The sequence below is a fragment of the Sinohyriopsis cumingii genome, chromosome 17 (assembly GCF_028554795.1).
Source record: "Sinohyriopsis cumingii isolate HCF-2022 chromosome 17, ASM2855479v2, whole genome shotgun sequence".
NCBI classification, from domain to species: domain Eukaryota; kingdom Metazoa; phylum Mollusca; class Bivalvia; order Unionida; family Unionidae; genus Sinohyriopsis; species Sinohyriopsis cumingii.
In genome coordinates, this window is record NC_142977.1 from 116,439,232 (window position 1) to 116,455,612 (window position 16,381).

General features: G+C 33.9%; 1 protein-coding gene across 1 annotated transcript; it reads left to right on the forward strand.

Moving 5' to 3' along the window:
• Positions 1 to 1,839: 1,839 nt before the first annotated feature.
• On the forward strand, positions 1,840 to 10,909 carry LOC149779719 (uncharacterized). The gene is made up of 2 exons (XM_089938673.1): positions 1,840 to 1,918; positions 9,339 to 10,909. Exon 2 carries the CDS (start codon positions 9,423 to 9,425, stop codon positions 10,659 to 10,661), a length of 1,239 nt encoding a protein of 412 aa, XP_089794799.1. The 5' UTR covers positions 1,840 to 1,918; positions 9,339 to 9,422; the 3' UTR covers positions 10,662 to 10,909.
• The last annotated feature ends 5,472 nt before the right edge of the window (positions 10,910 to 16,381 follow it).

The following is a 16,381-nucleotide window of genomic DNA, read 5'->3' on the forward strand; positions in this document are numbered from 1 at the left end:
CCATCAGGTCCCAAGTCAACGACAGCCGCATTAACCGTTTTCTTTCCAACGATAGTGACTTTAAATTTAAGATTTTGAACTATTTCAGTATTACAGACAATACGTTTATTGTTTAATACTAAATATACAATTCTTTTCATAGGAAGAATATATTTGGACTCTGGTAATTCTCAAACAGGTATTTTTTTACTATATCTTATTTTATTGTTTGAAGTACAAAGATAGTGAGTCAATTTCAAATTATTTGCACAAAATCATATAATCTAAGCTGTATTTAATTTCCTATTTAGTAACAATAACCTTTTTTTATACCTACTACAGTAACATTCATCGCTATTGCTAAGATTGATACCATAGACTAAGCTTTCACATGAAACCTGCTTGTACTGAAATTTTAAACCACCGTATACATATTTCGCTACCAACACATTGAACAAAGGCTTGCCGTATTTGTCTTTCTTAGGAAAAAAATTAATTCCCGCCTTACCGTGTCAAACATATTGAAGCAGGTACTGTTCTATTTTGTCAGCCCAATGGGGTATGATAATTGCAGAGAGGTTTTTCGCTCAAGTGTGTATCGACGATAACGCCATATTAACGACTCTAATGCCTTCGAACCTGTCAGGAGAGGTGCTTACTTCTCTTGTTTCGCAACATCAATCGATGTTGTCGTTTTATTCATTATATATGTATTCTGAAATTTTGAGATAGTCAGTGTCGCAATAACTGCTCGATACGTAGTCTTCTGAGTGTGTTGCATAGCTGTCATAAGACATGAGCAGCTATTGGCCAACATACGGCCAACTTCTGAGTCAAATTTGTTTGAAATGATAACCTCGATACATTCTCTTTCATACGTCACAGGTAACGTCAGTAATACACGCCCATTTCACGGTTACAATAGACCACACCAAACCAGTTTTACGATTATAATGATATTTCAGTTATTGCTCTTATGTTAATTTAAATGCAGTTTATATTTCATACACGAGCAGGTAAAGGTTTGATTGCAAGTGAACAGACGTCATGGTTGTTAATGTAGGACTAATACAACACTAACATTTTTACTTTCCTTACTCTTGATTCAAACTAAATTATGGCGCCATTCTCTTCGCAAACATTTGTACTTCAGTGTTACTGGTATTTCTATGTTGATAGTATGTATGCAATAGGAAGATTGAGAATAATGAGAATGAATTTCACCACACTTGGCTGAAGCAAAATAATAACCGTAGTCACCCATAAATATGTTCTGCTGATATTATACAAAACAAATAATAGTAATAAAAAAGAAGAGTAAACTAACATATAAAAAATAAAGATAACAAGAACTGCATGATAATTTTAGTGTTATAATTATTTTACAAGACTAGTCGTATAAGTAGATTACGTAAAATTTTATTATATATCTTAAAACCTTTTCATCATGGTATTATTTTTTCCAGTTATACTGAATGTCTCGCAATGTTTTATTTATTGTAATTTTTAAATTTACAGACTGTCTTAACAATGTTATTATCATTGTATATTTGATATTTCACCTTTCATAAGAAAAGTAAACAGGTGCGTCTAGCCTTACACAATTGGTCATGCAGAAATAATTTAGGTTTAAAGAAAGCTTCTTAATGTAGTCTTTACATAAGTAAAATATGCCATACATAGGTGTTTTAATGATATTGCAATCTATGCATCAGTAATCGACGCATTTGGGATGTATGTAAATCATAATACCAATTGTATCGTTATGCACGAACATTTTCTAATCGCATTTATAAAATGTATTAGTCCAAGGTATATCCCATACAAGGTATGAGAAATAAAAGTATACACACGCATTACAAAGAACATACCTGGCAATATTTTATCAGAACCTTTGAGAAAGCGTAGTAGTTTACATCTGTCTTCAATAACGTAAGAGGTAAGATTCATTTTTATCTATCTGCCTATCAGTAAATCCATCTATGCATGTATTTACCATTGACATCTGCTAAAATTAATGGATGAATATCAGATGCAATTATCGGATTTCCAACAGTCATCTTCATGATTATTTCTTCCTTTTTTCTTCATCTCTTTATTATTATTATTAGTAGTATTAGTATTATTGTTATTATTATTTATTATTATTTCATTATTCTCCTGTGATAACTGGTCCTCATCTGTACACTATTACATACAAAGCCACGCTGTCAGTCCTTCTAAAAATGTGGATACATTTTTCTGCACTATTGGCAAAATCAAGATGAAAAACACCATTAGGCCTTTGGACCATCATGAAAGACAGGGAATAAAATGTTTTCAATACATTATGAACCTTCCGCGAGCTCTCCAACTTTGGAAATGGTTTAAAATGGCGTAGAGCTCTAAGCAGTCAATGATCAATTAAATGCGTGCATAATCAAAGAATCAATGGTAATATCGACTATTAAAGTTAGTGAAAGTAAATGTAATCCTCTCAGTAGACTACTTAGACAAATTAGACAGTTTGGCAATGAACATGATACTCCTAACTCACATTCTTGCTTCTTACAATTTTATATGGATTACATTAATGATGGCTTATGTTAGTGACATGTCTATTACATTTAAGACGACTTCTAACAGTGCTATGCAGATTACATTTCTGACATTTCTAGCAGGCTTATATGGAATATATTTATGATGACTTGTACCAATGTAGTGTGGATTATTTTTAAGATGACTAGTACCAATGCAGTGTGGATTATATTTATGATGACTTCTACCAATGTATTGGGGATTTTATTTATGATGACTTCTACCAATGCAGTGTGGATTATATTTATGATGACTTCTACCAATGTATATTGGATTATATTCATGAAGACTTGTATCAATGCAGTGTGGATTATATTTATGATGACTCGTACCATAGCAGTGTGTATTATATTTGTGATGATTTATATAAGTGCAGTGTGGATTATATTAATGATGACTTCTATCAATGCAGTGTGGATTATATGTATGATGTCTCGTACCAATGCAGTGTGTTATAATTATGATGATTTCTATCAGTGCAGTGTGGATTATATTTATGATGACTTCTATCAATGCAGTGTGGGTTCCATTTATGATGGCTTCTACCAATGCATTGTGGATTGTATTTATGATGACTTGTACCTATGCAGTATGGATTATATTTATGATGGCTTTTACCAATGCACTGTGGATTGTATTTATGATGACTTGTACCAATGCAGTGTGGGTTATATTTATGATGGCTTCTACCAATGCATTGTGGATTGTATTTATGATGACTTGTACCAATGCAGTATGGATTATATTTATGATGGCTTTTACCAGTGTAATGTGGATGATAGTTATGATGTGTTCTACCAATGCAGTGTGGATTACGTTTCTGACGACTAGTACCAATGCCTAGTTTGGTTAGCAGATGTCTTCAATTCGTAAACGATGACAACGACGTAAATTCAAAACGAGAATTTATATTTGCAAGAACTAAAATCTATATTTTCCAATTTTACGTCTTCTGAAAAGTCAATGAGTTCTTTCTCAATATTTTTGGTTCTCTTCTTCCTTTGCTTGTTATCCATATTCCTATCATTCTTTCTTCTCCAGTACATCTTATGCTAATCAAATTGTTAAAACGTATCTATATATATTTTTAGCACATCTCATTAGCATGTATCCTGATGAAAGAAGGTACTGTACGATACTGTAAGGTATACTACTCGATGAGCAGTGGGAATATAACGTCATTGTATAGTCATTCTGTTAGGTTTTTAGACTCAGATAAACAGTAACACAATAATGAGTGAAAACAACAATCTTTGGAAAATATAACAAAAAATGTATTTCCATGGAAAAATACAGTAAAAATAAAAAAATATGAGAACGTACGGTTTCCAGAATCAAATCCAAAAATAAAACAATAATCCACGATTAACATTTTTGAAGTCCTAATATTGAAATGTTCTAATGATTCCATGTTCGAGTCCAGACGAAGTATCCAAGATGGAAGGCGATGGAAGGCGATGGAGTATGATGTAGTCTTTACTCTGTTGGCGTTTACAGTTCCTTGTACAAACAACTAATTAATTCTCCGGTCTTGGAAATCCAAATAAACTTTTCAAGAAATGTCCTGGTTCAAGAGTTCTGTATGAATACAATACTATTTCCAGAGAAACGAATTACTCTTCTAGAGTCAAAATAATCTGAAGAAAAATTAACATAAAACTCAAACACTCAAAATCTTCAATACTGGTCACAACAGAAGAAAACAACTTGACATCAATTGTTTAAAAGCCCGGACTATGAGATCTCTATAAACATCACTATTAATACTAAGTATTTTGCAATTATGGAAATGCCTAATTGCGAAATAGAGGATGGCGTGATAATGTTACATAGCTCGTGTGTGTCATTGATAAGAACCAATCACTTTCCTCTAAGAAAAAGTAGTTTACTTGACCCTCAATCAAGGCCAGAAACTAAGTCAAAAATAGAAACAAGTGTTTCTATTATTAGGTATCGAAGGAAAACTTAGGTCAAACTGAATTTTCTGGAAAACAAATTCGCAGTAAGCAAAATTACATTATATTGAAATGCTTAGAAAATGAAAAGATCCCAAAACCCACAAACAATCAAACGAAATCAAACACAACTTAAATCAAATATACATTAAATCAAATATATATAACAATTCCCCCATAAAGAAAAAGAACGATATATATGATAAAGCTTTCTTTTTACCACAGATTCATGTAAAACAATAATAACACTTATGAATTACACAGAGTGTACATGAAATAACACATTGTTTTACACGGGAAAGTGCATCTGCTAATAAAGTATATTTTCCGTTGATATGTCTGATGTCAAGATTATATTCATGTAACAACAAACTCTACCTTAGAAGTCTTTGATGAAAGTAAGGATGTTGTGATCACTAAGCACAACAATCGAAGAAGGAGCTGAATTAAGGTAACTTCAAAATGTTGTAATGCCAATATCAAAGCCAAACATTCCTTCTCGACTGTTGAATAATTTATTTGGTGTTTATTTCATTTCTTAGAAAAATAGTAGCACTCTGGATGATCAATACCATTTTCATCTCCTTGAATCAAAACTGCTCCAGCCCCAACATCACTTGCATCAACAGAATATTTAAATAATTGGCTGAAATTTGGAGCTGTAAGAAGTGGCGCGCTTCAAGTATGGCTTTCAATTTGTCGAAAGCCTCCTGATATGTATAATTCCAAAGGAACTTGTTTTTCTTAATCAGTACATTTATCAGGTATTCAGCAATTTATGGAAAATTTGGAACAAGATTTTCGATAGTATCCGGCCATACCAAAAAATCGCATCAGTTGCTTTTTATTTACAGAGACAGGGAAATAAGAGGTAGCCTTGACCTTAGAATATATAGGTTTAACTTGTCCCATGTCCCACGATGTGTCCTAGAAAAATTACTCTAGCACGAGTGAACTCACATTTAGATAAATTAATTGCCAAACATGCATCAGTGAGTCTGTCAAAAATTTCCGAATTGTTGCTAAATGTTCTTTGTAGTTGTCGTTGTAAATGATGACATCGTCAATGGAAGCATCACACTTGTCTAGACCAGAGGTAATCATATTCATGAGACATTGAAACGTACATGGCGACCCTTTCATCCCAAATGACATTACTTTATATTGGTAAAGTCCATCTGGAGTCACGAATGCCGAAATTTACAAAGCTCTTTGCGTTGGTGGAATTTGTCAAAATCCTTTCAGAAGGTCAAATTTGGTGACATACTTGGCACTCCGGTTCTTATCAATACAATCGTCGACTCTTGGTAATTGGAATGAGTCTGTTTTTGTCACGCTATTCACTTTCCTGTGATCAGTACACATACGGACAGTTTAATCTGGTTTTAGAACACGTATTCATGGTGAACTCCAGTCACTTTTTCTGGGCTATATCAAATCATTCTCCAGCAAATATTGAATTTCTTCTTTCAAGAATTCCTGTTTGAGAGGGTTCATCTTGAACGGGTGTTTTTCACATGTTTGGAATTTAAATTTCAATGTCATGGAGAATATTGTTTGCTCTTCTACGAACAGCTGGAAATAAGTGCTCATATTCAAATAATACCTGTTTAAGTTCATTTCTTTCTAGCCCTTGCAAACGTGATATATTCTGGTCCAGATGTTTCATAATTTCTAAAATCCGAAGATTTGTCACTCCAAAATCATTAAAATCCGATGATATCCCTTCGCATAAATCTTCACTGAGTGGGACAACTAAATTAATTGTGTGTTTAACATGACTATCTCATTAAATATCCTCGGACTCCGATAATTTATTTAGATCCCAGCACTAATATTATAACTTAACTCATTCATTTTCTTCTTAAATTTGTAAGGGCCGTAATATCTAATCTGAAGAAAAATTTGAAGAATGAGCAAGAGAGAAAGAACTCCATTGGTACCAAACTCTAAACTTCTCTCAACTGAAGTTCTGTCAAACCATAGTTTCACTTTTGCTGGAAAAAAGATTCCAAAGCCCACAAACAATCAAATTAAATCAAACACAGATTAGATCAAATATATGTAATAAGTCTGAATGATAGTGATGGTAATGAACGGTCAATGTCTTATCCTTCTAAAAGATTGAGTGAGGCGATAGGCATTCTACACGATGAGTGACGGTAAAATAAACTACTCAACGGCATTCTATCTTATACGGAGGGTAATGCATGATCAATGTATATGCATTCTACATGACGAATGTTGGTAATTTTATATGCGTTCTACATGATGATTGATGCTTATATTATCATTTGATAGTTATTCTGCCTGACAGTGATGGTAATCAAAGGTACTGTAATTATTCTTCATGATGACAGAGGGTAATTCAATATCATGCTATAGACATTCTACCCAGTGAGTGAAGGGAATGTAATGCCATGGTATATGCATTCTACTGGTGGGTCAGGTCATTTTATAGTCATACTAAATGATAGAGGTTAACGTAAGGTCATATTATAGGCATTCTACGTCATGGGTGAAAGGAGTAAACGTTCATGGTTGAGGTATTCTACACAACGGGGGAGGGGAATGTAAGGTCATGGTATAAACATACTATCTACATATTAATTAAGAGAAAATGTAATTTAAGTAGCTATTTCCCAATAATATCACTACAATGTACTCGTAGCTAACAAAGAATATGTAACCAACATGAAAAAAATCACTACAGGTCACAAGTAAAAGCCATTAAGAGTTGCCATGGTAAGTAGTAAATACAAATGTTGCTAAGAGATACTGCATGTCGCTAAGCGGCTTCAGATGCGGTGGCGCGGGATCGAACCCCAGCTGAGTCATGTCAAAGACTTTTTTTTAAATTGTACTAACAAGAGCTTAGCTTGTCTCTCAGCATTAAGAAGAAGTGTTATGACTGATAAGCCTGGTGTCAGGATAATGTTACTGGGTAGGAATGATGCTAGATATCTGCAGCATTATGTACCAATGAAAGACATAACTATATACTGATGTATATCACTAAACACTAACATTCTCCTGCCATCGTAGCGATATCACTAAAATATTTTTAAAGCTACCTTAAAAATCGAATCACAGGCACGCATATCCATAATCTGTGGTACAATCCTACGGAAAAACCTAGGATCTATTTTTGCCTCAATTTGTTGAAAAATGATATGCAAGAAAACCCAGTATATATTTATAGATTCAACTGGTAGAAGTTTCTTTGCAAAAATTTAGTATCTATTAATAGCCTCATTTTGTAGTAAAACCCTATGAAAAACCTGATATACATTTATAGACTCAAACTATCTATCTTCGATGACGTCACCGGCCACTGGGTGAGAAATGGTAACAGTGTTGCAAACGGCTGACTCATTGGTCTATGATGTTCGAGTTTACCTCTATCGCTCAAAAAGGGTTTTTTGGGACAAAGGGTTTATAGGGACAAACAAAACATAGACATACACAAACAAACAAACAAATAACAAATAATTATACAACACAAAGACAAGAAGGTTCGGTTAATAGTGAAAGAGTATCTTTTATAGGCAAGTGAGGAATGGAAAACCGATATTATCTATTTATAGCATCATATTGCTTTAAAATCCTATGGAAAAACCTAGTATATATTTTGAGCCATAATTTGTGGTAAAATCGTATTTAAAACGCTAGTATCTATTTGGAGCTACAACTTGTGGAAAATCCTATGGAAAACCCCAGTGTATAGTTATATCTACAATTGTAGGAAATGCTACGGGGAAAAAAGTGCCTGGCCTCGATCGGGCGGGAACTTAGTGAAGGTGTTCGAGTTGCCCTCAATACGAGTTACCGTAGGTATGTGAAATGTTTTTTATAAGTACAAACAAAACATAGACACACACAAAAAACACACACACACATTTAATGCCTGTGTTAGCTTAGAATCTAAGAGCAGGAGAAAAATCTTACAAACATAATTTCACATACCTTATATACCATCCAGCATCCCGTTATAAATCTATCCAAAACGCATCGACTCCAACTCGAACAATTTTGCTAAATCACCACCATATTGAGGTAAGTCACTTGCAACACTGTTGCCATTTCTCCTCAGTGGCCAGTGCATTGACATCATTGAAGCGAGAAATTAACTTTCGAAGCTATAAATGGGTACTAGGTTGTTCCGTTCGATTATATTACAGGACGAGGCAATACATAGATACTAGGTTTTTCAACAGTAACTTCCACCAGTTGTAGCTATAAACATATACTAGGTTTTTCCATTTCTAAATTGCCTACAAAGAGATAAAACTATACTGTTACCAAAACAAACTATATAACCCCTATTACGTCACCCATTTTCAATTCTGGTTTGATCCCCCAAGTACCATTCACGTGTTCATTTTCCGTTTGAGGTTATATTATCCCTGTTCATATTACGTTGAGACTGTAATTCCCTGTTAAATTTCATTTGAGGCTAGATAAAATGTTTTGAGCCTTTGAATTTCCTTGAGACTAGAATTTGTTCCGACTTTTTTCTTATAGAAAAATATTTGAGGCATAATCTTCGCTACCCACATGGAATAGTGCTTATTGAGGTCAACTCATTCCCTGTTACTAAGTTCCCGCTCAAATGAGATCAGCTGTTTGTAATAACGTTATCATTTATGTCAACGTGGTTAAATTCCCCTCGTTCTTATACGGTCCAACCATGTTAAATTGCCGTTTTGCCCTAAACATTTTTCCACCGTTTTAACTATATAAACTCATTTGAGGCTCAATCGTCCCCCGTTACTACTGGAAGCGGTTAATTAACACATAATCTATCAGTATATTTCCTTTTTATAGGTTCATCAGAACAGATTGATCTTTAACTTCCAGGTCTTAATGTGATAACGACAAAGACAAGAACAGCTGAGTATTTGAAGAAACATGTCCTTGAAATGTTTCATCACTTATTTCCTGGCGGTATGGATTTGCGTCTCTTTCTTGGCTATTTATTATGTGTATGAACATCAGTTACACAATTACATCTGGAAACAACCTCAAGATGACTGTGTTGATTGTGAACACAACGGAAAAGAAAATCAAGTTGCCTTTGAGAACTTAGAGTTATACCTTCGCATGACTAGTAGATTCACTAAGCAATATTACGATTTTCTGCTTCCGAGTTTGAGATACTTTTGGCCAGGAAATGTGTCTATCGTAATTGTTCTTGATGAAGAAAATTCCCAAGATAAGGAACTCGGGTTGAAATTGCCAGGAACATATCCCTACCCTCGAGTAGAATATCAAAGTCCGATTGATCCGGGTATTTATCATCGTAAAGGCCATGAGAGAATGCAGAGAGACTTTTTTTACCCGGAGGATAAAATAAAGAAAAAATATGTTGGTTTTTTGGATACAGATACCGTGTTCATAACCAGAGTGATACCAGAGATTTTGTTCGAAGAAGGGAAGCCTGTAGTTTTTGGATTTTACGGAAAGTCAGATGAACTATATTACAGAAAGGAATCTCTTTCCACAGCATCAATGTACAAATCAAAGGAAGTCATGAGAGGTATGGCATATTTCCCCGTCATAATGGAGGTATCCCATATTGTTGAATTAAGAAAATATCTAGAAAAGCTTCACAACAAATCTTTTGATGAGATATATAGACAATATTCAGGTCAACCAATATCCCAGTTCAGTATTATGACTCAGTATATGTGGTCCTTCCATAGAGACAAATATAAGTTTCATTTTCATTTAAGATCATATAACAATGGCACATGGCACGGGGAGTCTAATTCCCCAAACCGACAACCCTATGAGTTTTATCAAACCAACGTTACTGATGACCAAAAATGTCCAAAGCCAAGGTCAAGCATACATTACCGTTACCATGCGAACTGGAGAAAACCTCCAACATTAAGGAGCGCATTAAAAACGGGAATATGTTTCTCTGGTGGATTTGACCTCTGCCCTGATCAATGCAAACATCTAAATCGGAGTGCTTTGCATCCAGAACTTTATTTTTTCGAATTTCTTGATTGGTCATGGGACAAGCGCTCTCTCGACGAACAAAAGAAACATTATGCAAAGGTGTTGGAGCAACGAAATGCCGACACAGACAGCGCTCTTAAGGTAGGATGTGTTGAAGTTAATAAACTGTGGTTTAAACCTTGATCATAAACGTACAAGGCTGACACCATCCAAGCGTCGGGGCATACCATAAAGCCATACTTTCATGGACAACTTAGCATTAATTTACTGTATGATATGTATGATTGTACCCAGCGGTGATATAAAAAGAGATGTGAAGAACATGTAGCTTCAGTATCCGAGTACATATAATGCGTGAAAGCAATTCTAATTTGAAAAACTGTTGCAAATCTGAACGCTCTGTTTAAATAAAGGGATCCGGCGTTGACTAATGTTTGTCTCTTAGGTTATTAACAACACTATAAATCAACGACTTTTTCTTAACTGTTATTACTGACTGCAGTTTCAAAAATATAACGACTCAGATGATGACTGTTATCACTGACTCCAGTTTCAACAACTATAGACTCCACTGTCATAAAATATATCCATACAGATGATGACTGTTATCACAGACTCCACTTTCATAAAATATATCCATACAGATGATGACTGTTATCACAGACTCCACTTTCATAAAATATATCCATACAGATGATGACTGTTATCACTGACTCCACTTTCATAAAATATATCCATACAGATGATGACTGTTATCACAGACTCCACTTTCATAAAATATATCCATACAGATGATGACTGTTATCACTGACTCCACTTTCATAAAATATATCCATACAGATGATGACTGTTATCACAGACTCCACTTTCATAAAATATATCCATACAGATGATGACTGTTATCACTGACTCCACTTTCATAAAATATATCCATACAGATGATGACTGTTATCACAGACTCCACTTTCATAAAATATATCCATACAGATGATGACTGTTATCACTGACTCCACTTTCATAAAATATATCCATACAGATGATGACTGTTATCACTGACTCCACTTTCATAAAATATATCCATACAGATGATGACTGTTATCACTGACTCCACTTTCATAAAATATATCCATACAGATGATGACTGTTATCACTGACTCCACTTTCATAAAATATATCCATACAGATGATGACTGTTATCACAGACTCCACTTTCATAAAATATATCCATACAGATGATGACTGTTATCACTGACTCCACTTTCATAAAATATATCCATACAGATGATGACTGTTATCACAGACTCCACTTTCATAAAATATATCCATGCAGTGTATAATACCTCATACATTCATGCTCAGATTTTAGTGGGGTTTCCAATGGGACCATTCTAATTCAATGATTTCCGAAAATTTGATGCAGGAAACCCCAGATGGATTCGAGATTTTGTACGTAAAAAATGAAATGACAAATGAGATATTTCATATAAAAATCCAAAACGCACACACACAGACACACACCAAAATAATAACATTGGTACATAGGAAACTTATTAAGAGAATGACGCTGCGTTATTACAAATGGAACAGAGATGTTACTGTGTTTTCCATCAATGCAGTGTCATTGAAACTGCATTTTCTGCCTGCAACAATTGTTGTATATGAACACATCCACCAAACAGCTACTAGATAGATAGATAGATAGATTGTGTTCAATAGCGCTTAAGCAAGAACTCACTGTGATCCTTTTGATAATAGGTAGTAGCCTCTAAAGGGAGAACGTAGCATTTAGCGACACCTCAATCTGACTGGTCATCGGTCACTTGGAATTTTCCCATGTATGCGATTATATGGATAATATGCCGTCCAATGTATATGTGCTCCAAAATATTCTGGAGTGCGTTTCTATAGTTATTATGACCACCGGTTAAATCAGACTACAATAAGTTTGAATCAGTCTTGCTCACGTGTCATCCATAATATTAGCTACTACATCTAGCATGAAACATTTCCACAAAGTATCTTTATAATCGACCTCGTGTCCAGTCAAATATATAATGTAACTAGTCCGATGTTTCTCAACTGATATGTGGAATCGATGTCGGACTTAAAAGGGCTCTCCAAAAAGCTGAAACGTTCAATTTTGTAAAGCAAAGTAGAATGTGTCTATCACGCTCCATCCTACCCCGTTTAAATATTCACGCACTGGAAGTGGAAAGGGGACATGGTATTATGAATAAACAAAAATTATATTATATTTGTATATGGTTTGTTATCATATTTTAAAAGTGCGTGCCTTGTGCACCTGTATCTGAGTATTGTCAATCTTGTTAATATTACGACAAGGCGTAGTAGACAGTTCAGAACATTCGGCAGATACATGTACACTCATTCATCAGGCCGATTTGCATATGGGGGAATATCACATCTTAGTGTTGCTTAAATTAAAGTCAAACACGCACTGCATTGATCAATCATCAATAGTTTAGTAAATCCATTTTCAGTATGTATTCATTTCGTACATATCATCCGATGAATACGCCGGCTAAAGGACTCGTCACAATTAAATGGTTGATGTCCATATCATTAACATATGTAATGCACAATAACGGATCTAAAACAATGACCTGTTGTATACAAAGTCATATGGACAGCGTTCTTTTGCATACCAGGGTCCAACAACGTGGAATGAATTGCCCACTGAACTTAGACACAAAGACACAGTGATCACATTCAAGAGTGCTCTCAAAACTCACTTATTTCGACTGCAAGAACAAACTTAAAGACCTAATAATGTTGCCTCCCTTAATTATTCTCAGCATGTTTTTTTTAAATGTTTTCTAATTTCATGGTGTTTGTTTTTGTAATCATATCATTATATATTTTTTATCTTATATGTGTTGTCTAATGTTGTAAAGAGCGTGGAGCTTCTAAAGATTAGGCGCTATACAAAGTCCTCATTATTATTATTGTTATTGTTATTATTATTATTATTATACCTAAGGCAACATTTTGTCCACTGGATACAGCTGTATTTGGAGTCTTTTAGGTACAAAGTGGAAGAGCCAGCGATAACATATAACTTTCATTTATATATTAGATCTGTATGCCCATTGTTACTGAACTTAAATTTATAAAATAAGAAATCATAGTTTCCGTTGACTACCACAAACAGTTTGGAGTAACGATAGTAGTTTAGTCTTTTCAGTAATGTGTCTATAAACACCATTTTCTATTAAACTAAACATTTAATCAATTGTGTTACTTTTATAGCATTGTCTGTTGCATATGCTTCGTTACCCTGTCGGCAGCCTAACATCACCAATAGGCAAACGGGTATAGTCGTAAGAAGAAGAATAAACATGACTGTTTCATCTTCAGAAGTAATGTATAAATTTATTATATTCCGATCGATTGATGGGGAATAGCTCAATCCAAGTTCTGAGACGTATTTTATCAACATTTATGGCAGTAAAATGTGTTTCACCGAAACGAAATAAGTGTAGTGTATTAGTTAATTCCGTTATGCTTTAGTTTATTTAATATCTCGTACACTTGTTAGCATTTAGTTGTACGTAATGAGCACTAATCATTTTCTCAGTCCTTTAATTCATCGTTTGTGTCATATTCTACAAATTACATTGTTCTGTGATGACCTTTTTGTTTATAACATCATGTCCTTATTTATGATAAATGTCTTGTTTATATGTCGAGTGAAATAGCTTTAGATCTGTCGGCCTAGTTTTCATATCGATTTCTGTGCAATTTTGCATTTGTATACGTGTCTCCAAAGGTTTTAGTGTACATTTAATGATCTCTGGCTTTCGGTCAAGTAGCTTTCCATAACTTGTTTATTTGTTGTTCGAATAAATTCGTAAAAAACGATATATAATCTAAATTGTTTTAAAGAACTACTTTTTACCGCCGTCATTATTTCATATTAGCGACTTATCATCAAATCTTGAATGAATATTAATTTATACTCAACGAAAATTACCAGGAATACTTTAATGACACTATAACAACTTACATGCGAAATAACATATCTTATTTAACGTGAAACGCATGCAGTATAATGCAGCTGTATTCACACTTAACAAATATTTAAATAAAATAATTAAAATAAAGTCAGATTAAAGTTGCAAAAAAAGTGAAAGTAAAATTCCGTGAAACATGGTTATTACTGTGTTTACAATGGATAAAATCAAGACCAGTAGAATTGATTAAATTGTCATGGGTCGCACCCTCCTTTCGTTTTCATCAATATTCAAGTTGTTCACATCAAAACCCTCCCTTTTCATCCATCCCGTCCAGGCCCAATAATAGACAAAATGTCTCTGAAATCTCCCAGGCCATTAAGAAACTTCCTCCTCCCCGGTCAGAAAGTTTTGCTTAATTTTCCAAGGCCAGCATGGGCATATGCAGTACCTTGATCAAAGACCAATCTTGTAAACGTAGACACCAAACTCGATATAAATAATGTAGTGACCACTCTGAACCTATCGAAATACATTCCATCAGAGTGTTGATTTGTTTTCATATTTTGTTCCCGTGTAAACTTCTAGGTCAACATTTCTTGCTTATTGTATGGCTATTTACAAGATAAAATCTCATTCACCAGCAATGACGTCACTAAGTTGGACATTTATAATTAATTACCTATTAGTACTCAGTCATTAAAAATGACACACTTTACATCATAGAGTATACACAAATAAGTACCGAACCACCAGCTGTGAGGTCGTCACCTGATCGTTTTGGTTAATTAGTCTTTGGTACCCAATCAACAAAAGTTAAAAACAATACATTATGCAGAATACAAACATCAGTATGAAGCCACCAGCTCTAAAGTTACTAGGCCTAAATATTTTACTTAATCAGAACGTTTTAATCCCCGTCTGATTATACACAGTCGGCTGTGAAGTTTATACAGGAAATAATCGCAAACTCTAAGTTTAAAATTTTTTAAATTTATAATTATTTAGAACATCTTGCGCTAGATAGAAAAGAAAACATGGAAAAATTTAAAAGATCTGATTTGCAAGATATAATTGTTTTAATTTTGTAAAGAACAAAACATACATTTAAAATAACATCGGTACAAAAATCAAAATATATACGCACTTTATTTTCAAATACCTTACAGTTAATTTAATTTTGCACATTTATAATAGGAGAATTATTATATAGATACAATATCTGAGAAAAATATTCAATACATCTATATTACAATCCTAAAATTCCAGCGACTTACATAAATGTTAATAAATTATGATTATAAATTAAACGCGATGGACTAAATAGTGAAGCAAGGGCAACGTCAATATAATACTCCGCTTTTTGACAGATTATGTGACTGGACAATCTACAAGCTTTTTGCACATGCAAACTAGAAAAGGACTTCTCAATCGAAGAGTCAATATTATTTGCGTCGATGATCAGTAGCGGGTATTGTTGTAAAGCAGTCATATGAAAGTTGTCATAATGGATATAAATCCATTTCACAGTTATCGGTGTCCTCCAAGATAGCCTTGGACTAAGTAAGGAAAGAGCAAACGAAGAAGGCAAACGTCGCTTCTAAAGAAATCTTTATTAAAAATACAGCATTATGAAAAGAACGAATTATACAACAGCAATTTCAAGGCATTACTGGAGGGATAAATATCGAATATTTGTCAGCTTAAAACACGTCTTTAATAGAAAGATCAATTTAAGTTTTAAAACGTGAATGTAGAAATATAACACTTTTTAAGAAACACGAAAAAATGTGACAGATGTAATACCTAACCTGATGGTTGGATTCAATAATGCTGATCGAAGATCAATATATATGAGATATATAAAATCAGTAATCATAACAAATGTCTAATCTAAGGATTAACTTATTTTCTGATCTGACAAATGAT

Excerpts from the sequence above, each read along its gene's own strand:
- LOC149779719 (XM_089938673.1), top strand. The coding sequence starts at position 9,423 with ATGTCCTTGAAATGTTTCATCACTTATTTCCTGGCGGTATGGATTTGC.